General features: G+C 34.9%; 1 protein-coding gene across 3 annotated transcripts in view; it reads right to left on the minus strand.

The window, feature by feature from the left end:
- The window catches only part of LOC144452216 (uncharacterized), a 62778-nt gene that overhangs the window by 12207 nt on the left and 24108 nt on the right, over nucleotides 1–26463 (minus strand). The window contains exons 2-9 of one of the 3 annotated variants that reach the window (XM_078143265.1): nucleotides 19063–19216; nucleotides 18363–18472; nucleotides 13973–14120; nucleotides 13586–13761; nucleotides 12866–12959; nucleotides 7818–7961; nucleotides 3131–3201; nucleotides 2678–2780 (exon numbers count right to left, since the gene is read on the minus strand). In XM_078143265.1, the coding sequence (XP_077999391.1) occupies nucleotides 2678–2780; nucleotides 3131–3201; nucleotides 7818–7961; nucleotides 12866–12959; nucleotides 13586–13761; nucleotides 13973–14120; nucleotides 18363–18472; nucleotides 19063–19216 (1000 nt within the window). Of the gene's footprint in view, nucleotides 1–2677; nucleotides 2781–3130; nucleotides 3202–7817; nucleotides 7962–12865; nucleotides 12960–13585; nucleotides 13762–13972; nucleotides 14121–16331; nucleotides 16721–18362; nucleotides 18473–19062; nucleotides 19217–26463 lie in introns of those variants that run through there. The other 2 variants (XM_078143267.1, XM_078143268.1) reach the window with 2 other exon arrangements.

Below are 26463 nucleotides of genomic sequence, written 5' to 3' on the forward strand. Positions count from 1 at the left end.
AAGTCAATTATTAGATAACTCTGTTTACTGCCTTAGAAATATTTAAAACAATAACAAAGTGAAATTCTCCAAACTATAAGGGCGTGTCACAGTATTTCATTTTTTCACAAGTGACCATCTTGGTATACACGAAACATACTTCTAATGTCAAAAAGGCTTCATTTGATAACTCAGTCATCTTACTATTTTTAAGGGACTTTTTCACCCCAAAAGTCTTCACTTTAAGACATCCTCCCCACTTTTTAGTGCAATGTACTGACTCTATCAAAAGTAATACCTGGACTGAACCATTTCTGGGTAATATTAGGGGGGATGGGTCAATTAGTGATTTAATGTACTGATATCTTTCACAGAAAGTATTTAAACCTCTCACCACTTTCGTAGTGTTTTAATCAACTATTAGCGTTTTTATTTCTTCAGTGAGTACATTTTGTTAGTAATGTTCACGTCGTATACTAAGAGTGAACAATTTAGACATTAGGTCAACTGAAAGACATATTTTGAATTTGTCCTTTGTTGTCACAAACTAATTCAACAGAATTGAGAGATTTCAGAAAATGTAACAAAACTGACCAAGGGAAAGAGAAAGAAACTCATATACTTTAAGTGAAGGAAACGTCAAACAAGTTTTATACGTTCAAAAATTTATGCAAGTTAAAACAAAAACAAAAATCGTTATTTAGTGTTTAAATAATTCAGATAGGTGGAAGATTATGACTTTTCTTGAAAAGTTTCTATGAAATTTTTTTTTTAGCTTTTCAGTAGTGACTAGTGTGTCTGATGGTGTTAGTAGTATTAGGATCAGATGAACTTGGTTTATACTGAAGAAATGGCTTTTCTCACTCTGGTCATACGATGCACGATCCTTCATGAATCTTCATTTCCCATCCGTCTTCATCAGGACCTGTCTTCACGAGCAATATTTCACCTCCTTTCACTCATAAAAAAGTTCCAAGCATCACAATGAGACAAGGGCTGTTGCATAATTAGCAGAGGTTTTCAATTGGACACAATGGATCATGTGAGTAAGTACAACTTGCTGATTGGGCTATCCAGATCACATGATATGCTATACCACTATTGATTGGGTAAACCAGAGCCTGAAATTACATATTCATGTTTATGCAAAATCATGTTTAATGTAGACCTCTGATTGGTTGAGCCACATCACATGATAGTGATTGTTTTATCACAACCAGGGTCACCAAATTTTACAAAGTTTTATTCGAGTAAATTTTCAAGTTTACGTCATTCATGGTATTTAATTTCTGGACATAATGCCCCTTGACTGATCTACTACAAATACAAATAGAATTTTCAAGTGTGTTTTTACACATTTTGCACAAATTTTGAAAATAAAACTAATCACAAAATAATGCTGGTATTACACAAGGGACCATTGTCTCATTTGTACAAGGAAATACTACCTTGACACATTTCTTTCAAACCAAACTCTCAAACATTTCATGAAATTGTAATAAAATATTCATACATACATCTATTAATAAATAAAATTTCACCTTCTAAACCCACTTTCACCATACTATTTTAACTTTTCTACCCTTACTCCCCCCACCCAAATATATCTGTCCCCTCCACCAAATAATCCTACACAGAAGAAACCCTCCCTTCTGACTGTGCATGTGCAGTATTATAGCGTCTTCCTAAGAGATTATCATTTGATTCATTTTTTTCATTTTTTTCACTGGCTTGAGAAGACTTCCTACGACAACTAATACAACAACTAGCATCTGACCTGAAAATAGAACAAAATAAATCAGGTTATGACACACTTTCAGGTTTTATTACATTCACCATCAACTTCACAAGAAGAAAAAACATTCGTCATTTGCATAATTCAGCTACCCAATGGTAAACTGTCATAGTAATTATTTACATATTTGAGCCATTAAAATGCCATTGGTCAACACTATGATACTGTGATCATTTGCATATTTGAGTCACAATGCTATTGGTCAACTGTATGATACTGAGATTATTTGCATATTTGTGTTATCTAATGCTATTGGTCTATCGTATGATAGTATGACATCAGGGAGCATCAGTGAACAATACAAAACTAAAATTCACAATTAGACAGGTCACAATATCTAACAAGTATTACTTTCTTTCAAGTACTGGTATTGGGGCTGAAATTATGATGCAATTTGTTCATACAAAACATAATTACAGGTAGCAATTTTCAAACGAAGCATCTTACACTTTATGGCAATACAATCATTACGATTTGAACAAAGGCAAAGGTGAAACTAAATAAACTTAGAAAGTAAATTTTAAACAAATAGAGCCATCCAATAAGAATAGATTACACTGTCACATGACACAAGACAACTAACGACAACTGCGACCACACACATATATGACAACTTTGTTTCCATATGTTGACAAAACGATACATCCACAGAGACTTGACAGGACTATCTTTTGTTATTTCATAGATTAGTACATCAAACATCAATCAAAGCAGCCTGTTAGTCATGTGATCATCACATGTCTAATTAGATTGACATGTGATGATCACATGACATTGACATGTGATTCCTAATTAGATTGACATGTGATGATCATGTGATCATCACATGTCTAATTAGATTGACATGTGATGATCACATGACTTGAGAGAAGACTGCTGATTGGTTACAAGTGGCATTCTCACCTTGCTTTGCACCATGCCACAATACAGATGATGGTAAGAACCAACAAAGCCACAAAGATTCCAATAATGGTAAGAATTCTCTTGGTTTGTAATTCCTCGGCTCCTAGTGCACAAAACATAACAAAACTAGGTGTCAGCTACGACATCTGGTTAAAGAAACTCATGCAGAGGTTACTCAGGCAACAAAAGAAAAATTGTAGAAAACTAGAACTAAAAATGCTTCATGCTTCAGTCAAGGAAAGCGTACTTTGGTTACTTTTGTCAGAAATCAAATCAAACACAAAACAAAAAGTTACAAGAAAACAGATATAGGGGCACAGGAAGACTACTAAAACAAGAACATAGTACAAGACATTACATTTTACTTCCCTGAACATTCAATAGTTTAGCCTACTTTACAATAGAATCTGGACTACATCATTTAAATATAGGGGTGTCGCACTGATTACTTACTTTGCATGTCTGTGGCAAGTGTATGGGGATCCTTATACTGGCATCGAGTTCCTATAAACAGGCCCTGGCAACTGTAAATAGAAAAACACATAGATATAGTGCTCTATATGAAGATGTGCAAATTGTTAGATCTTATCGTGCAGGTAGGTTGTCAGTCAAAAAATAAAAAGACATACCAAAACCAACCCCATCTTTTAAAAGTACTAAACAAAAATAAGTAAACACATAAACAACCATTATTAATCACACACCTATAGTCTCAACAGAGTGATAACCACGTTAACATGTAGTATACAAGAATATGAGTGTCCCCATGGTGATGTGAGTTCCCATGGTGATGAGTTCCCATGGCAACCTACTTACATTTAAGATGAAAAGAGAGTGCGGCGGATGATCTTTTATGATGGTGGAAGGTACAGACAAGAGACATACAATACATACACATAGAACAATAAACATTACCTACTAACTAACTGGATAGAATACGCCAGGAGCTCGCCATTTATATGAAAAATATGTGTTTTTATTTCTTAAGGGTAGAAGGAAAGAGTCCAATGGCAATATATGACAATGTCTGAAGGTGATACAGATACTGAACAAAATAACATTAAAACTGATATCATTTATTCGACCTCCACTGGGACATTCTTTAAAATTCGTGATCCGGGGGAAAAAGCCAAAGTCAAAGCTTCCAAAAATATTCCGTGATAAGTTGATTTCAACAGCAAAGGCAAGGATTGGCAGCAAATTAGGCTTGGATACTGCTACGATCGACATGCATCATTAAAAAAATTGGCAAGAAAGAAATTACAAATTTATGAATTTTGTGGCAAGAGGTTTTTTTTCAGACTGGCAAGGAATGACACAATAATTAAGGCAAGACTTGTGCTTCTATCAACTCAGAAGGAATAATTTGGGGAACTTTGGTCAACTCCTCAACTTAAAATCAAGCGAACTAAACTCATTCCTTACAGAACAAGGAACACATATAAACAATGGACAAGTGAAAAAATGATGATTTTTTTTATCCAAAATCATGATCACTTTTTAAAATATGAATCAAGCAGTAGTCAAGGTTGTTGTGTTAACATTGGCAAGGAAACAAAGCATTTTAGAAGTCAAAACCTAGTTTTCATTCATTTTGATTAAAACTTACAGCTTGAATGAAACTAATGTATTACTACATTTCCAGACTAGCTTAACATAGAATGCGTCTTAAAAATGTTTAACCTTTCTCTGTTACTTTGTTAAAAAAAACTTCAATCTGTTCTCAGTTCAAATAATTGGAAAATATGAAGGGTCACTGTACAAGTTGTTTAAAAAGAGGTCAAAATGATATAAAAAATATGCCATTTTAGAATCCAATATGGCTGCCACATAATGTGTTAACTGCATGCGAGATTAAACGATTGTTTCCTTGGAAACAAGATGGTGGACCCCCAAATTTCTCCTATTATTTCAATCAGGCCATAATCAAGCTTTCATATGGCAAAGTTCGGAGAGATTTTAAAAACTTTAATTTTTAGAGAAATTGGTCACTGAGGCGCATTCTACCTTAAGCTTAAGTACAGACAGTTGAGCTGTATTTTTTTAAAAATAAGTCAAGAGTTGATTATCAAAATGATACAAATCTATATCTTTAAGTACATATTCCGATGAGTGTTTTTAATACAGATAATATAATTTAAAGTAATGATATTAATTAATTTATCCTCTATCTATAAGGTGGGGAGAAAAACAAAATTAAGTCATTTTTGGACATTTGGTGGGATTGAAGGAATACAGAAAGAATTAGAACTATTAAGTACATGTTATGTTAAGTATAAAGAAGTAGTGGGACTTTCGTTCCATAGAAATCGTCAGTTAAAATTTAAATACGAACATGGACTATTGGTTACTGAATAAATTACAGGCAAATGAGTTAAATGAGAACAGATCTATAACAAGTAAATTAAATATTAATTTGGTGACTAATTAGAGTAAATTATCATTTTCTTATAAAAATATAACAAGTATTTCTCTTGCACAAACACATAACATGTGAATTTTCCTAGAAGACCCGATTAAGTATATATTGTTCCTTCTTTTGTTAAGAATTTCGAAAGGAAAACCACAGGTGTGAATATTACCCACAAGTCTCTACTACCCTGTATTGTGTCTACCAAGCTCAAAATTTGGTAAATATAGGACTTAAAGTGAAAAACCCGTCAATGAAAATGTTAAGTAAACAACATGAGATGATGTACTCTATTTCAAGCAAAAAAAAAAAATAAGCTGCACTCTTATGGTGAATGGGAAATTGTGCATTGGTGTTCTGACAACTCTCAAATTTCTCATAGTGCATGAAATTTCCTTTTAGGCTTCAATATCCTTTGACGTTCCGAGTCATTTTTGTTCAGTCAAAAAACTGTCCTCTTTCTGTACAATGTACTACATTTTTTCTCACTCCACATTTTATGTATCATTGTGAAACTATCCTGTGACACACATTTTGCTAAAGACAGACTAAATCACAAATGAATTGCAGATATAGCTCTGACAGTGGCTTCCACAGAGACAAATTTCGTCTGTGGACAACACCGATTGAACGCTCGGTCTCTTAAGGGTCCATGATTCAGTCCCAGGTTCCTGCGTTAGTACTATCTTATCAGTGGATGCATAAGGATTAAATATACGACCATTCATTTGTTTAGGACTAACTTTTCCAATAATACTGCTACCAGACAACTGCTTTCCTCATCAAAATTTGAATCCTACCCTGGTGTGGCAATTTACTAGTTAGATCATTCGAACCGTGAAGGACAACTCAATCTGTTTACTTCATATAAGCCTGTTAGACTATGCAACTTTACCTGTAGGATTATTTCAAACTTGTTGGGGCAAATCACTAGCCTGTTGAACCCTAAAATCCAACACACACCAATGGTGACCACACATAGACTTCTAACAGAGTCTATATCACTCTTACATAACACCTTGGACAAGATAACTGCAACTTTTCTTTGAAAAGCAACTTTTGAGATCTCATCTCTTGCAAGAGCAGACATAATTCCTTAAACCTAGTCATAAATTTGATGCAATCATAAAAAAGACAGAACACCATCACTGGTTTTGGAATGTCCTCCTTTGGCTGGCACTACACCAGCTACTGAAAGCTGCAACTCTCTATGCAAAGACTGAAAAAAAAACCAACATCATCCATCTTCTGAGTAACAAAAGAACAAAATCTCCTTTGTGACAGACTTAAATTTGAAAAAAAAATGCTTCTCTGCAGTACACAAAAATAGCATCATGTTTCTATGAAACAGTTACAAGCCAGTCATCACATCAAATTTGGCAGCCATTTTTAATTTATTCGAACATTTATAGAAATTCAGTGTCATTTAGTTTCCTACTTCAAGCTGTGTTGAATCATCTTTGCTCTATTTACCTTTTTTTTGAAAGAGTTGTTCTGTGTTCTGAACGAGTAAATTTCAAAGTCTGTGAGATACTTCTCACATTTTAAGTAGTAAATGTTTTCACTAGAAACAGAAAAATTGATGAATCCCCCTCTCACCAAGAGAGTGCAGCTTTCACAGAAGCTTACAATTAAATTTTCAAACAAGAAAAATACAATATTTACAGTACGTAACACTCTTCCTGACCAAAAAGTCTGACTTTGTGGCTGAAACAAACTGATAAGTGAGCTGCCCGTTAACAAAACTTAACATAGCTGGTATCGCAACTTGAAAATAACTGACCGAACCTTACAATAAATATATACATCTTTATGTACAACGATATGAATTATACAAAACGTCACCAACTGAGAAACACGACGCCAGTTCTCTGTGTTGACAAAATAAGAACGAACACTGATTATCAAATACTAACATACAAATCATTTACTTTCTTGTATTTTTTAAAGAAAATAAGATTTCAAAAAATAATAACACTGTACAATATTTACATGTGTGTAAAATTGCATAATTAAAAGGAGGGTTTACTTATAATAATTATACCCTTAAGCAGAACTTAAAATTCAAGGAAAAAAATCCATTTTTTTAAGTAGTTTACAGGAAGTGCTCTTTCAACTTAAAAAGCTAGCGAGAAATTACAACACAACAGCAAATTAAAGTATGCACAACATTGAAACACTCCAAAGCACAGCAGGTTTTTTACAGGCAGAAGACACTTTCAGCCATGAAAAATGCAACATTTACAGTTAGTCAGCTTATTGTTTTAAAAAGCCATTAGATACAGAACTGCAAATGCATTTGCATAAAGTTTTATTTTCCCTTATAAGGAAAATATGTAAATATTTTTAGACAGTCACATGATCGTGGTATGAATATGATGATTATCACATGAGCATCACATGATTATTTGATGATTAATGTATGATGTGAAAGATTGCGACCAGGACAAACATTAAATCATTACAGAATTATCACTGTTGTAATGTGATGGAAGTTGCAATTTTGATTTTATGAAAACTGGAGATTTTCTATAAATACAAATTTCATGACTGAAAAGAACCTTCTCTAAGAGTTTAGTTTCTACGTTCACATCAAAAGCATGACTTTAGTAGCCTTTCTTGCTATCTCGTCGTAAGCACGACTTTGTAGCTTTTTCTCTATCTCTTGTTTAGTCCTTCTATCTTTATTGCACCCTAATCTTCAGCTCTGGAAATCCGCATACTACTTACTTGCAGACCGTTTCGCCTATCTCTTCAAAGAACACACAGGTGCCACCATTCAGGCAGAAGTCACAATTGGGGCTATTAGGATCTTGATCCCTGACTACTGGCTTGGCGTACTGGCACCTTGGACCCATATAATTCGGCTTGCACCTGTGAGGGGTTATGAGATCAGAAGCTGGTCCGCACTATATCTACCCTCACTTAAAGGGGCTTTATTGATCCCCTAGGTATCTGCAGTTTGACAGGTTTTGTTGCCAGAACTTGAAAAAGTGTTTGTTTTACCCCAACCCGTCCAGTGCTACCTGGTGATAAATGTTATTTCTGCATCTTCACATGCAATGCATTTTTATTTAATAACATGTCAAATGTCATGCTAACCATTTTCCAATGATTTCTACCCACTTTTCCACATGCACCTAGGGGGTCTATAGAGCCAACTACAAGGGTATTTTATAGTGCAGGCTGGAAGGGTGAGATACATGCAAGGGTAATACATGAAAATGTCAACTTAAAAGTCGTGCAGTTTGGTCAAATCAAGTTCAAAGGTCAAAGTTCAATCACAACCAAACACATGCAATCAAACAATGTCATATGCAAACAATTTGTTTAAAATGTGTGAGATACTGTAATAACGAGGGTTGAAATGTTTAGGAAATGCTATTGTAACATCAAAATCTTGCATCACAAAACAAATTCCTCCAGATGCAATTAACCAAGCGTCTCATTGTGAGGTTTGAACTCAAATGGGACATAAAATGAAAACTTTTGGAGGAAGGGGATAGTATAGAGTAAAGAATGTATAGAATTACTGGCACATGAAAACTGAAATATTTTAAGTGGGTCATTGCCAAAACAAGATATTGAGTGAAATATTTATCACATGATACAGATATAAAGATCAAAGGTCAAAGTTGAAAGGTTGTAATGGAAGAAGTAACTTAACATAATCTTACAGTTAGAAATTTGTTTTGTGAAAAAATTACGTTTTTTATTAGTTGTATTAAAATGAGTGAAGTTTGACTTTTGAAACCATTCTAAGCCATGCTTCTAGCCAAGAAGCACTGGTAGAAACGTCACTTTTTGTTTCAAAAGTCAAAAGTGGTATGCTTACTGAAGTGCAGATACAAGCAGTTGTGAAGTGATGATGGTTTAAGATGTATGGTTTATATAATATCGAGGGGGAGAGAAAGTCAAATGTATCACAGTTGAAATTAGATAGAGGTAGGTATAATCATAGGCTCAGTTGTACATAACAGCAGACATTGGTGAAGTGGGTAGATAAATAAAACAAATCAAGATTTGAAAGTCTGGGTAAATGATCTCATAACTACTCATCAGTGAGGTAGCAAAGCATGGTAGACACCCATCACTAATTCTTCAGACAGATACTATATTCTCATGTCTAATTCACTCTTTTTAAAAAAAAACAAATCTGGTCCATACTTTCTTCACATTTTTTATACAATATTTTTGAATCGGAGACAACCATTGAAATAAAGCATCTCCTACACTGGATAGTCCCTAGCACTATGTATATTAGTTTAAAGGTAAACAAAGAATGCTTCTAAATGATCACATTTGCATGAACAATGATGTTTCAAAAATTCTCTGTATTTATTTTACAATTTAAGCCAAATATGCTAACAATTTCTCCCCTCCCCCAACACCCGATACATTTTGCAATTAAGTTTGTGGTTGCATTGATTTTCCATCAAGCTGAAAGAGACCTTATCTAGGCAGTCACTTTGAGCCCCCCCCCCCCCCCCTGTGATATTAGAAGCCCATCTAGGTAAGCAGTCATTATCAGTTTTCTTGTAAACATGACTACCTAGGTAAGCAGTCATTTTCCTGTTTTACTTGTAAACATGACTACCTAGGTAAGCACCCATTTGTATGTTTGTAAGCATGACCACCTAGGTAAGCACTCATTTCCTTGTAAACATGACTACCTAGGTAAGCAGTCATTTTCAGTTTTCTTGAAAACATGACACCTAGGTAGTCACGTTTCTATTTATTTGCAAAAAACAAGACCACTTAGGTAGACTATCATAGTGAATTGAACCCCTTATCAGCTTATTGTTTGTTTGAGTTATTTGTGATCTTTAAGAAGCATCCAGAGTTAAAGTGCTGCTAGTGTTTTTTGAAATCAAAGATGAAAACAGTAAATGCAAAACAAGTTGACTTACTTTTTAAACCCTGGTGCATAAAGGTGCTGGTTATATGCTTCACTGCTGTGTGGTCATTATTTTATCACTTTACAGTGATTATATCGCTTATTCACGCTTTATTGTGATATACTAACGTTCAATTTTATCACCTTATCATTTACAGCACCTTTCTTTCCCAGTTTACTTAGTTTGAGATCCCTCTACTGCATTACTAAGTTCCCTACCATCACCATTAACATTACAAGGAGAAAGATAAGTATCCAAGTGTGAAGTCGAGTGCTTTTTTCTTCTTTGCAATCTTATTGCACCATTCAAGTCACCTGACATGCACATGACATGAATGAACCAATAGAGAAAAAGCCTGAGCGACTAAACTTACCAATTAAGTTCACAAACCAATATGAAGTGAACTAACAGACGAGGAAAGACTCTGTTGTTAGTACTAACTATTATAGTTCATTTACTAGAGAAATATTTTCAACTTTGAGATCTACATTACTCTTTTTTTCTTTGGTTTTATTATCTACAGTTATGGACATAAACATTTACAAACAACTATCAACTACTTTTGTTCTAACATGCGCTGAAGAATTAGTTGGTGAGGTAGTTTAGATTAATTCATACTGTTCACTCTCATCTTTTCATTTCTGAAGAATTCACACCTTAGGCAGTCTGTACAATGGCAATAAAGATTTTGGATGACAATATTTGTACTAAAAGAGGTTCAGATTGTGATAAAAATTGTCAAATCACGGCTGAAGATCGGCCATATTGAATGTTGCATTATGGGATTCATGTGCCACCATTTTAAATGTTGCATTATGGGAATTTAATCAGCCACAGTGCATATGCACGATACATTAGTATGCCCTTGTCATCTTGAAGCATGCACAAGTAGAGCACACTGTAGATAACATTGACAAAATGGCTATGTGCAGTGGTAAGTTCTTGCAGGCTATCAATTTGATCAGACCTTAAACTTCAGAAATGAAATAAAGTAGAATGCAAAGTATGATCCCATGTACCAGCAAAGATGATATGAATGATAAGTGACTTAATGATAATATTTTATATTTTGAGATTATTTTTAATCAAATTTCTTCTGAGGTTAAATTATTATTATTGCTACAGGTTTATCTCATTAAAATAAGTATAAAATGTACATTTAATACATTGCAAGATTTGAGCTGGAATCTGTAAAGAGAGATCTTTATACCCCGCTTAGTTTTCCCATAATAATAACTATACATGGATAGTGCAATCAATGCTTCAATTCACAAATTTATAGCCAACTTTAAGTTGAAAGGTCACAATTTTAAGGTCAAAGTTCATACCATGGCTAACCTTCAGGTCAAGGTTCATATCATGGTTGACTTTCAAGTCAAAGTTTACACTGAGACTGACTTCAAGGTCAATGTTGATATAAAATGTAGATTTGAAGATCACTGTTCATTGCACTCCATGTAATGGTCAGTAATTTATCAATTAAAATATTCCCAAATTATCTAATTTCAGTTAAACATACTACATCATAAAACAAGTTATACACATATGGCTGCAAACAAAAAGTCAAGATAAACTGAACAGTGAATGATGAAGACAACTGTGAAGACCATCATGATGTGTTGAGAAGAAGTCTACAGAACGCAATCAACAGACAGACAGACAGACAGACAGACAGACAGACAGACAGACAGACAGACAGACAGACAGACAGACAGAGACAGACAGACAGACAGGTGGACGGACGGACAGATGGACAGACAGAGACAGACAGACAGACAGACAGACAGACACACAGACAGACAGACAGACAGAGACTGACTGACTGATAGACAGACAGACAGACAGACAGACAGACAGACAGACAGAGAGACAGACAGACTTCACTTTCCATACACATAAACTAAGATGACGTTACATAACACTAACATACAGGTAAAACACAAACAAAATGAAAGAAACAGACACAACAAACTGGAGATGCAAGGTTTTAACTCCTGCTAAAATCCCACTTATTAATAAATCCATTCTGAGGACTATACCACGGTCCCACTAAACACACATCACATGACAACGGCGGTCACATGATGTGACATGTCAATAGAGAAAGTCATGTGATATGTCACATGACAGCAGTGGTAACATGTGCCTGGTCATGTGACCATTCACCACAATATCACAACTCCCTCCCCACACATAATATCCACAACATTTCTTGATACCATTACAATATCTACAATTCACTTCTTAGTCTGTAAGGTACACCGTGACAGGGCGCCCTCACACATCAGTCATCCCCTCTTTAGGAGAGAGCAGACAGGTGAGGACAGAGTGACACAAACATACTTTTACAGTCTATTCCCGTTCTATAATCACACAATAGTTTGCACATGGGCAAAATAGTGAGACTTTTGCCTATGATAAGCAATAATAGTGTATCCATAACCTTGAGAAAATGCTCTTTATGGCCAAAACAATTATTTTTGTCTGTTTTCATTTTTCTTATACAGTTTTTTTTTCACTATATGCATTCTTTAAATAGATTTGGTGAAATGACATCGTTGACAAAAAATGGATAGGTTGACACCAAGACATGTCACCAACATTTGAAATAAAAGCCATTCGAACATTTCTCTATGAATTCAAGAAAAAGAAGAAAAACTGGAAAGTTCCCATGTTACAGATTCTCGAGGTATCAACAGAAAAAATAGTCAATTTTCTTTTGGATGAAAATATGTAGAAAAGCAAACTTTTCCAGTTCTTTTCCATCTTCTATTTCTAAGGATACTGAAAACTGGGAGCTTGCCTGCCCAGAAATCAATACTGGTACACTCCATACAATGGATGACCAACTTTGAAATGTAAAATGGTTGCAATACTTACTGGCACGTCCTTTCTCCAATGTCAGGTAAGTGATAACATTTTCCACCATTTAAACAATAATTTTCTTCTTTACATTGTATACCATGCCGGGAGACTGTGTCCAAAAAGACAAAAAAGGTTTCACCTGATTAAGTCTTTTCACAAGATGACAACCGATTAAAGCACACTCCTTATAATGTTGATGAGACGTCAGCGAAAATTTGGGGAAATTCTTTAATGTAAATAGACATTTTCATTTGTATTTTTTGAAAATTTTGAAATCTACTCAAATATATGCATGTGCTTGCTAAGTATCCTTTTTCAATGTGAAATAAGAATATAGTGCACAAACAGAAATTAGAATCCATATGATAGCATTTTTTAAACTATTATCCTTCTACCAAATTATCAACATTTCTGTGCTGATCAGAATGCCCATTATGCCAATTTGACACATCAATGACTCAGCAATTTATTTATCATACACTCAAATTTGAACTCCTTCTCTCTGTTTCTGTGGTTTATCTTTACAACCAACAACAAAACTCTATTAGAACACACATTGGTAATGATGATATTAAAGGCCAGGGTTTCAAACCGTTATCTTGTCTGTAGAGCCCTTTACACAGGACCATTTTTTATGGAGACCGACTTTTTCTCTATAGCACGTACTGCCAGAAACTTTTTACCAGGTTTAAGGTTAAATCCTAAATCAAACTCAGCCATCAGAAGATATCTTACCTTCACAGAGTTCACCACTCCATCCATCCATGCAATTACACTGGCATGCGAGAACATCGAAATCTCCATGATCCCCACAGCTTGTTATGTCACAGACTGGTGCCTGCGTCGTTGTTTCTGTTTCTGTGATGTTACAAAACTCACCAGAATAGCCCTCTCGACATTGACACTCGCAACTATAAACAAACAACATAACATCAAACATGTAGTTTAGCAAAAGACACCCTGAATTTCGCTCTGCATATTACACATGAATTATTATAGGTGCACATGAGACTGCGTCAACGCTTTTTTAGTTTGACCCCCTAGCATGACGTAAAATGTTATTATACCAAGAATTGTTTTCTTTTAAAATTGAGAGGGAAATTATTTCTTTGGGTTGCCTACCTTGATTTGTCTATCCTCCCATGTTCACAAGTTATGTCACATAATTTTTCTTCTTCGTCACAAAGTTCTCCTGCCCATCCTTCATCACAAGAGCAACTACATTTTTTGACGTTTAAGTTTCCATTGACACACGTTAATGCACAAATATCTGCAAGAGAGAAGAAAAAGAAACATGAAAGTATGTCACAAAAAAGGCAATGTAGGAGAAGAGAAGCATTAGATTTTTTCACACTTAAAAGCACTGAAAACATAAAACTGTCCAAGGTGAACAGACTGTTTCTTCCACAACACATTCTTGCCATACCTGGGTATTCATAAATCAACAATAGCTACTGTCCATAGGTTATTTTTACCTGTGTGCACCTCTGACTACATTTGTATGCCTGATGGAAGCCAACAAAGGGGCACAAACACAACACAATCAAATATCAAATATCAACTCTTTTCTGTTGTATCTCTTTAGTTCTTTTTTGAAATAAATAACCCTGATTTTTACATCAAACAAGACCACAAACTTGAACCTAACATGATGCTAAGTTATGTTCTACAAACTATGGTAGTCTTGCATGCGACATCATTCAAAAATTTGACATTTTTTTATACAAAACTTTATTCTGTAAACATATTTTCATATCCACAACCAATTTTCATGAAATTTTGTTCCCTACAATATTCCATTGCTATACAAAATTATTTGAAGTGACATGAAATTTTATTTTCTTGTTCAACCATTTTTTATATCATTCTAAAATCCTACAATATTCATAAAAATCTGTTCCCGATATACGATCACAAAACAAACATTATATTTGAACAAAAGTGTATTTAAAATTATTTGCAATTTCAACAGTCTTGATGTACATGTATTCTGTGGTTTTGTGACCTGCAACCAAACTCTTCATTTGTAAGCTGACACAAATACCTGTACAACTACACTTCACAAATCCATCCATTTTCTGGCTTTTTGCCAATCAAAATAATAACTCTCACTTTGAGATTTCTCTGTTCTTCTTCTACCCTTGGTCATATATTCAAACACATGTTACTTATCTGTGATTCAAACAACAAAATCAAAACTCAAACAACAAAATGTGTCATAGTGAACAACATAACATCTTCCTGAGTTCGCAGAAACTCAACATTCCATGCCAACCAACGTCAGGAACTATCCTGTACCTATATAGTTTCACATACAGTTCTACTAGAGTACACCATGTGATCTGCATTTTCCCATACTAAGGTTTCCTGTCAAAGGGAACGCTAAACCCTTCTAACACACCCTACACATTCTTACATTGCTAACACTCCTTACTTTAAAACCAATGATTTTCTGACATTTCCTTTTTTAATGAATTCAAACCACGGACACACCTTACATAGATGACATTTGACATTCTTAAGTTTCCTACTTTCAATGAAGGGAGAGAAAGCGCTAAAGACATGTGGAGGAAGAAAATGGCTTCCTTGACCTGGTCTACCAAACACACAGATAAATAGAACCATGAATGTCAGTATAAAACGTGATGATATTTTTCTTTACTTTACAATGACTACCGACATCCACAGGACACAAATGACAGAACAGAATAGGTAGAGGTCCAAGTGACAATTGACAGGAAAGGCTAGCTACTTCCATATGACACGACAGCACTCGGACAGACTCGCTACTTCCATGTGACTAGGACAAATTCTAGCCACGTCCATGTGACAACTGACGGGAGATACAAGCTACATGTATGTCCTTGTGTCTTGGATCATGACTCCATTATAAACACACAATTAGACCTTCACATCTTAAATATTCAAATATGAATTCAGAAATATCAATGCATTACCAGCTTAACCTAATACCAGATGAAATTTTAATATTTAATTTGTAACTTATTAATACTACTTTTTAATAAGGTGTCATTTTGACACACAATATAATAGATCCCGTTCTTCAGGACCAGAGTATGAGTACTGCTATGAATACACAAGTAAACATGTGACCACTGAGTCTCATGACATACGCAATCCATGTGTTCAAATAAAGAACTTGTTGGAATAAAAATTCAATCAACAGCAACTGCCATGTTTCCCTATAGATGTATGATGTAATTCCACATAACACGATGACCTCATTAATTGTCAAATACATGGCTACAATGTACACACATTCAGTGGCTACAATGTACACATTCACACAATGTTCAACATAGACATTAACCCATTATGAACTAATCCAACGGAGGAAAAAAGAACATCAAAAAACATAAACAGATAAAATTGACGGTATGTTTGCCTACTTGAATACCTGTGAGATAACAGTATACCTAAATGACAGGGTAGTCACAGCATGGTTCATTCATTCTCATACCTTCAAATGTTTGGTGAAAGGTGGAATAATCTTCTGTTATGGTGACACCAAATCCATACCCCAACGTTGCCAAGAGACATGATACCAGAACTACTGGTAAACTGATAGAAGTGATGGTTCGGAGAGTACTGGACGCCATGGAGAAGTTTGACAGCTTACACTGGTACCAGATATATAAAGCAGAATTGTATGGGTCCTAAGTCGCACAGTTGACAGCTTTCCCTTTAAATGCTCACTGTCACATGCTTCACGTTCTTTTTATAGACACATAGTAGGGTCATTTACAAGGTAATGGGGAATCCCATCAGGTCAGGTCACATGCAAATGTGAATGTGATATACCTCCCCCTAAATTCACATACCACAGACAACAAACTATACAACCATAGATCTCATTTCAAAAGAAACGAGATTGACCTTTGCTCTTAGACGTGGGTGGGTCATATGACGCTCAATACCCTACCTCTCTATACATTTAGTTGTGTTTTGGTAACTACTTTGTTGTCTGAGTGTGGACTATACCATTATTGTATAGGGGGAGGAGAGGATGATGAGCCAAAGACTAGACATTGTTGCATCAGACGAGAGATAATAAAGAGATGGACTACGTAGGGTAATTTCCATCAGCTAGCAAGACATGAAAAGAATGAAAACAGCAGGAGAAGATTTGACATGGGAAAGTAACATGACAAAATTGTGTCTGGAAAAATGCCAATTTTGGATTCGGATGGTTTCATGCTCTATTGCCGACATTATTGAATAACACCTATACACTATCCTAGTATGGGCATGGTTCCTGAAACCCCACTTTTAATTTTTGAAAGTTATTTATGACCGGAAGACAGTTCAATTGTGCGGTTTCCCCATCAATGCTTCACCTGACCCAGGTACTTCTATGAAGGAAGGAACTACTACCGCTACAAACTTGGAATTTGCAGGAAATTGTCCGATGGGTTCCTCAAAAATTTCTAACTAATACTCAAAATATATAAAGTATTTCTGCTTAGTCCTACATTTAAGGTAAACACTTTGAATTGAGATGTAAATATTTCCACAAGAATGACCAGAAACACAGATAAAATTCTGCGGAACTTTTCTGCATGGGTCTAAGATTAGTTAAGCAATGTCCCTGATTTGGTGTCATTAGATATCTGAATTTAAGAAGATGTGTCTTCACTTTTTACTTTTTAAATGAGAAAAGGAGATTAGTCTCTTCGTTGTTTTCAATGGGTCATCATTTTGTAGGTATTCATATTTTTTTTTAGACAGTATCTAGCAAGAATTATCGAGAAACACTATAAAATAGTCAATCTAAAATCTCTTCTAGTATTTTACTATTATCAAATGTCACTATTAATATTATTAGAAGTTAACTATTATAATTTTTTTTCACTAGGTTTGTTTAATTTTTCGACACAAGGAGTTACAAATTCTGAAAACATCCATACAACAGCATAACTTCTAATTTCAAACAGTATTTTTGTTACAACCGGTAACTATACGTAGAATTTATTCAATTTTCCTAGTCATTACCATGGTTTCCATTAAAATTATGGTTCAATGTATGGAAATTGATGTATATTTTACCAGAGTTCCCAATTCTGTTACTAAGGTTACCAAACCTTAGCATAAAACATTGTCAAATTTACCAGACCCCCTACTAATACGAATGAACTCACTGTGACCCAATGACCTCAGAGTGACCTCTATGTAAAGATCTCTTAAAAACAGGGTTGTTCTCCAGCTGACATTATAACTTTGATTATCCAAAACTGAAACCTTAGGTTCACTGATCTTAGACGACATAAACCTAAATTGCACACCAAAACATCTCATGTTCATGCTTATTCGGTTCGCACGGCGCCCTCGCTTCAGAACAATCTCCCATTTATACCCACCATTTACCAATTTGGTCTGCTTTTAATTCTAACCTTATAATCACCTTTCTAACATCACATATTTTTTTAAGCATCTGCAATCAAGAAAATTGACACTCTAAACAAATAAATAATTCCATTAAACCACTTCTTACCTATAGTAGCTGAACTTGTAACTTGATCAATTCCATTGCTAGCTATACACGTATACTCCCCTTCATGTTTGGACTTCTGCGCCTTTTTAATTTTCACCCTTGAACTTTTTCTGTCAAAGAAAAAAAAATGTGGTCAGTTACATAATAATTGCACTTGATTCTGCAATCAGTTTATTTACCCCAAAATAAATATAACAGTGGGTAAATGGGGAGTCAGGAAATAGCTTCCAGCTAGTCTGGGCCTGTCCCCTCACATATCTATATGCAGAAATTCACAGCAAGGTACTCAATAATGACTCAAAATATATAATGTATTATGTACACATGATTAAAATTACAAATATACAGTTGATCACTTATACTGTGACAGTAAATATTACTTGAATACAGAACATTTTGTAATAAAAGCTATTCAAACTATGAGAATGACTGTTTATGGACTGAAATCTACATGTAACTACTCAAATACATTTCTACGTTGTTGATGTACATCCAAAACTTTCTTTTTCGATACCACAACTTTCATCCCGATATTTTTAGGGCCAGTTGACTTTTTATGAAATAGGAAAATTAGAGAAATTCATAACATTTATAAAGTGTAAAATATCGATACAGACTTCGTCATAACCCCATGACATGTGAGTGCAAATGTAGCTATTTTAGAACTCAAGCTATAATTGAGAGAAGTAAAATTACTTACTTTGACGTTTTTACACCATTTGTAAGTGGTTCGCCGTTTAGTGTCCATGAAATTGTAACTGCAGGAACACCTCGCGCTTTACATTTTAATGTAATTCTTCCGCCTTCCTCAACGGTTTTATCTCTAAGTTGTTTTGAAATTTTTGGTGCTTGCACTGCAAAGAAGAGAGAAACAATAAGTTGTATTAAAGTATTCCGGTTGATGCTGTTTGCAAATTGAGAACAGCGCCCTCTACAGTTGAAAAATGGCAGCACTATGGCCACCTGTCTTGAACATAAATTGTAACACATGAGAGCAAATCAATTATTGCTTGGAATGTGCAATCCAGACACTGTGTCATGTATAATGGTATCTACCATGTCTGATTAGGTCTGGTAGTGATTTCCAAATGTTTTATAAATTCTGAGCAAATAACAAGAAAAATAAAATAGTGCTATCGGCACTGAAAGTGTTTGATATGCCTAATCAGTCAGAAGAAAAAAAACATTACCATATTGTTTTATACAATTATAACTATATTGTATAAATATATATATGATTTTTGTAATGTGTCCGTGAAAGAAAGCTGCCACCAACCTTCTACAATATCAGACTATGCTAGGCACCAAGGCTATTTTTATAACATGCAACACATCAATTCTTTTACAGTAAATTTATAGTTCTGATGTCTAAGGCCTCTGTTGTTATTTCATCAGGGAATGACTTTATCACATGACAACATTCCAATGTCAAGGTCAATGTTCCAGTATCCTATTCACCAGCAGCAGTTGCTATTCATTGGACACCATTGCTATTTCAGCATGACGAACTGACAAGATGGTGAAAATTTGGTACAATGGCAATAACAACATCGACGTGAAACTATCTTCTTCTTTTTTTAATTTTGAAACTGCATCTTTCAAAAATTGAATTCAAAGGATGTCATTTATGTTGGATATGCTTACATGTAGAGATCCCTCTCAAGAACGACACACAAATGTTTCAACAAACACACAAAATTTTGAAAAGTGTTCCAGGCTACATATTCTCCATTTTTTACAGCAAACAATAAACAGATAATCTTTTTAATATCCCATAAATTACATGTAATGTCATTCAAATTCCATTATTGAAAAAAACGTGACTATATCGGTAGACTTTTGTTCTGAAGGCTGAATGTTGGTCTATGAATGACAAGGCTGAACATTGGTCTATGAATGACAAGGCTGAATGTTGGTCTATGAATAATGTTTCACTTCTTCAAATATGACATAATACACAATCAAAACCATTGCTGAAGTATTGGCCAAAAAACATATGTACAGATGTTAGAAAATTTCAGTTGCTTCCTGCATGCAAATAATAGACACAATGCCCATATCGAAAATTTCAATAGTCCAATCATCAAAGTAATGATTATGAATTCTACGAACGATTTTAAAAGGATCACGTTTTATTCTCACATGACATATTCTATAATGTCTACTTATGAAATCATTGCACATATACATGTCATCAATAAACTTCACCAGGGACTTTCTACATGAGCTGGGGATGACGTTATCGATGCACAACTTTCATTTTCTACAGCCGTCTGATAAACAAAAATGGCGTCATTGTATTATGGGAGTTTTGTAGACATGGGAAGCCATTTTGAGAGAGATAACATAAATGAGAATTACCCACACATTTGCATTTTTCACAGACACATTCAATCTTGAGTTAATAACTATTATCAAATCTTTTAAAATTTCATCAACTGAATCATTTATTGAAGTATGGTTATTAGAAATGTGAAACCAGCATATCTTAGTATACCGTTAAAATCATATAATTGCTAACATGTCTTTGAACACAGCCTTTCAAGTTTACAGCTGTTACTGAATATGTACACTAAATGTCATCATTACATGCATCTTTTATTAAAATCTCTGAACTTGTTAGTAAAATATCGATGAAGCACACAATTGACATCAGTTTTGGGTCAGTTGCAACAGCAGACACAGATTTACATATCTACGGCAAATTAAGTTCAAACAAGAAGACTTTCTCACGCTGAAATATCATCACCTAAGATATCTTGTCAACTGTCCTGTATTTGACAGTTGTAACACTAAGTTGATCCAGGGTAGGCCTCAAAGGCACAATTAGCATAATCCAGGGTCTCTAACATGGCAGGACTAAAAAAGTACCACAATCAAATAGTTTCGTTTGAACTCGCTTGCTCTGATATTTGCACATGAAAGCAATTCTCCCAAATTTACATTTTCCTAGGCAACCGAAAATATTTCTGAGCTCTGATCCAAATGTGCATCATTTAAATCCTGATTCACATGACTGTGACTTCAAGACGTTCTTCTCAGAAACACAACAGTCTTAGTTCAACAATCTTTGATAGAAAATGTCTCAAAAATACAAGTTTCTGAGGACATGGATTTCTGCTACAGAAAAAAAAAGGTGTGAAAAACTCAGTGACTGTCACTAAGAGTAGAAACACAACAAGCAAAGTGTCATAAATACACAATGAAAGACTATTGTTTGGATTTTATGAATGACTGGTTTTTTTTGTAGTAACACAGCGTTTGCACAACTGTTCACAGGAATCAAGAAAAGTTATAATAGTACACAGCTAATTGCTTATTGTGTATCAATTGACAGGCAACAGTATTTGATCTGAAATCTGCATGGGCACGTTACACAATACCATGGTTGGGTTCACTCAGTGAGAACTTGTCACAGAACAAAAGGCAGCCTTATTATCCTCCACTAGACAATAGATCAATTGCTGCCTAGTCAAGGTGTTAAAAGACCAAAATGAATGCACCACAAAACAAGAACTCTATCTTAGCATCCCTAGACTACTAATTAAGCAGCAGAAAATTAACTTGCACACTTTATCTATGAAGAATTTGCAAACATAATGTGATTTAGCTGGCGCGATACCAAACTCTTTACAACCATCAACAATTAACTCAAAAGATGGGTTATTATCAACACAAGTAACCCAGATGAGTTAGTAACTCTATTCAAAGACTCACTGACTTTCTACCCCGATATGACAACTGACTTAAGAAGTATTCATACCTATATGAAGTACAGTATACTATAATTTACGTCAAATACCTATATTTTCCATCATAAGACTGAATAGTGCTTTGTAATCAGGACATGAACATGTATTTTTAGAAAACCTTCAATGCTCACAACTACTCAAAGAATTTTGCATTTTGCACACCAGAATGATAATTTTTTGTTGAATATGCAATCATAGCTTAGACATATTTGTGTAGTTTACTCCAGCCCTAATACACACACGTACAATCTATAGTTTATGCTCCAGACATCTCTACATTGATAGGGGGATCTCAAACTACATATTTAAATGGTAAGTTCCATTAAGTGCAACTCGGAAACATGCATTTAGTAATGCAATGCATGTGTGTGTGCATGGAAGGGGGGGGGGGGGGGTGAACCAGTTTGACTGATGCACTGAGCTGAGCAATTTCTTGTGACATACTAAAATTTGATGTCCACTTTTCTTTGCTACATGTGTGGTGACTAACAAGACGAGTCAATAAGCCAAGTTGATGCACCATTGATGTACAATGATGCACAACATTTTGGTACTCCATTAACCCTTACACTAAGCTACAGTACAGCTGGGCTATGTCACTGATCTGTTATGTATCTACAAGAGCCTTGAGGTGAGAGAAATCAAAGCTACGTATCGCAATGCAGATAGGCTACTTACTGCATGGTGGCAAACAAGAACACCTAATTCATTTTGAGCCACAACAAAAAGTTTTGTTTCTGTAGCACATGGGGGGGGGGGGGGGGGTTAGCCTGGGGAAGTGCTGGCATGGAGGGGAACTAATCTGAGGCTATGCTGGAAGTCAGTGCATACCATTCTATGGCACATGGAGGAGGGGGGGGGGACTAGCCTGGGGAGATGATGAAAGTCAGTGCATACCAATTTGTAAAGGTAAACACAACTATAAAACCACAAATACATTACCATGATTATGTGGTTATAGACTCACAGTGTTGTTTTATTGCCCTATCAATTACATTTACAACATCATTAAGACTAATACACACCTAGGTGCAGTTTTTATTCTGTATTCAACTCCTGTGCTTTGATCAGTTTTATCTACTACCAACCGACCAGTCCGTTGATCCCCAGTCCGGTCCGTTAGCTACACTAGTTTTTGACAATGAACAGTGTTCAAAACTGTCTTTGTTCAATTAACAATGACTACACCTAGCAATGGTATGCAATTAGTTTGAAGTTTACAAGTAGAAAGAGGATTTATTGCTTCTACAGATACTTCGAAATGATCCCATGTGTGTTTGTTTCAATGTTTGCATTGTGCTAGAAATATTTCCACCTTCACATTCACATACTTGGTCAGCTAATTCTTCAACCAATGGACAAATTTTCTGTATTTATTTTCACGAACAAAATTTTGCATTTCACAACTTATTCCTAAACTTTCTGTATATTTTATACCAAAATTTTGTATTTCACAACTTATTCCTAAACTTTCTGTATATTTTATACCAAAATTTTGCATTTCACAACTTATTCCTAAACTTTCTGTATATTTTATACCAAAATTTTGCATTTCACAACTTATTCCTAAACTTTCTGTATATTTTATACCAAAATTTTGTATTTTACATCATTTCTAAATCTTCTGTGCATTTCAATAAAATTTTGCACTTTACAACTTATTTCTAACAGTAATAGTTCTACATATTTTATATTTAGCAAAATTTTGTATTTTCAACTTATTTCTCTCCATCTACAACTGGTAATGTAGCTGGAGCGTAAACTCTCATCACGAAAAAACTTCTACCAAGGGACCTGGTAACCTCCATTGCAACACCTCCACCACCCCCATCCCCACCCCCACCCCCACCCCCACCCCACACACACATACATGTACAAGCCCATCCCATGTTAATTTAGAACCCCAAGATTTTATATTTTGACAACTTGATTCCTAGTAAGACTGAAATTTTGAAAAATCACTCAAGTTAAAATACAGTTTTTTGTATTCCTGTTGTTGCACTGGAAATAAATGCATACACAAGACCAATAGCAACTGTTATGTCTAGTCTGACCTATAGTCAGCTATGTCTGACCATTTGAACTTTGACCTCTAATGTTTACATTTTGTAAACAGTAAACCCACAAAAAAGTTGAGAATCTGACATTGATAAAAACGAAGTATTTCAATGTGTCTTCGGTATGCAATGAATTTACCAAGATGACTCACACTCAGCTCGTTCCTAAAATAATGTTTGTTTATAATATCAAGATGTTTGGACTGTGAGAATTTAGAGAAAGTTCAAACCTTTTTTTGTTGTTGAAATTAGCTATTTTGAAAATATGGAAAATTAAATGTTTGTATTTCAGTGACTCACATTTTTTATCAATGTTACATTATATCTGATAGAAGATAAAGTAGTTTAGTGCGATATCTCTTGAAAAACTGAGAGGGATTATCTAACTTTTGTGAGATTAAAATAGTTAGCGTGTGGGTGGGCTGACGTAGAATGTGATACCATAGATACAGGGCTCACCTTTCGCCACAGAATCCGATCTACATCAAAGACAGAAAACAAAGAATGGGAATGCCTTTTGCTACAAATCTCAAATGCCAATCCCACGCAAATCTATTTACCTAAGCGTCTAGGTAAAGTAGAAATTTGGTAGGTAAACAAACATTACAACTGAAAAGCCTTACCCTTCATTGTATTTTGAAAGTTAGAATTGATTGTGTGGCAGTCACCTGGTGACATCCACGTATACATACTGACGTCTGTGTTCAAAATCTATGAACATTGAAATTATGCCAAGACCTGTCTGCCAAATAAGGTTGTATATGCAAATATACTTCCTACCTGTCGTCCAAATATGGAGATACATGAATATTCAGATGACAAGCCCACATTTCTTTGCCTAAATATGGTGTTACAAGCAAGAAGTATGTCGCAACACTGATTGCGTCACTTCATTCACAACGTGAGAAAGAACGCCATTCGATTCTCAGAAAATGTTGTAAATTTAGAATGAAATGGTTAAAAGTTCATGACACTGAAGTCTGGTTAGAGTGAGATCATCGTGGGAAATCCCAACTTTTTCTAGACAATGTTGGTCAAAGAGTCACAACGATGAGCAATTCATGTAGAGGTTGAGAAGGAAGTAAAGTATCCGTTTTCACTTTCCATATATTTCTTTGGAACCTTTTTAAATACAAAGTCGTGATAAACCCATTTTATGACTTAACTTTTGAAAGAGATATCTTTTACTTCCAAAATGATGAAAGAAACAAAACTCACTTATATTCATGATATACCAGTTTTATAAATTCACTATAAAGGTAATGATTTTAACATGAAAGTCCATGATGATGAGTTGTTTCCAGTTCATTAATTCCACTTCAACCTGAAACAACTGCAATTTGACCTGACTTATGACACTTACATTGGTTGTGTGGCTGTAAATATTACAGTCTGTGCCAACTACAGGACACTTCACATCAGTTCTGTAACCCACAGCAGGAATTCCATAATATATTAATTCACATATGACAATTCAGTACCCCTGACATTTGGCTATCTGTCTTGAACATGTCTTTCCGCTGATTTCAGTCAAACGATACAACATTGTCAAGTTAGCACAGTGACTTGGCTATGCAACTTGACAGTGTGGCCCAGTCAACCAGTATGTCATGTCAGAGTGCCAGGACTCTAGGCTATTACAAAGCTAGGTAGCCAAGTCATTACACTAACAATATAGATAAGAGATACATCTAAATACTGGATAGATTAGACTTTAGGGCTATGGAAGGGAGATCCCGATAAAATCATCCCTGAGATAAGATCTCTGAAGTGCACATAGTATGTAGTACTTCACTGTGATGAAACCATTTGTGGATACTTCACCTGGGGTAACTGTCAACACTTGACTAATACCTCTTTCAATGAATTTCCCGCCAAAATAAATTCATTCATGGACATTAAGTATCTAGGCATACATACAAACTACATGCATTATGCTAGAACAATTTACCATGAATGACCAATATTTACCTTTAAATCAAACTTTGCTTTGATCTCTGATACAGCCTTAGGTAAACTCTATTCATTGACTGTCTAAAGTGATGCAATAATAACAACATGGTAAATGGACTTAACATCACGCTGAAAAGTCGGTATTGTCAAAAAGAAAACATTTTTAAAGAGCTGTTAAAAGTTTGCCCTCAGTGAACAAGTAACACAACATTGCTATAGGCTGACCTTGATAGTAGTTATTGCCTCCTGACAGACATGAACTATTCTGCCATAATATAGAATCCATACTGTGTTGTCTTCAAAAGATGTGAATGGTCTTTGAAGCTATGCAGTGCTTTT

The sequence above is a fragment of the Glandiceps talaboti genome, chromosome 22 (assembly GCF_964340395.1).
Source record: "Glandiceps talaboti chromosome 22, keGlaTala1.1, whole genome shotgun sequence".
NCBI lineage: Eukaryota > Metazoa > Hemichordata > Enteropneusta > Spengelidae > Glandiceps > Glandiceps talaboti.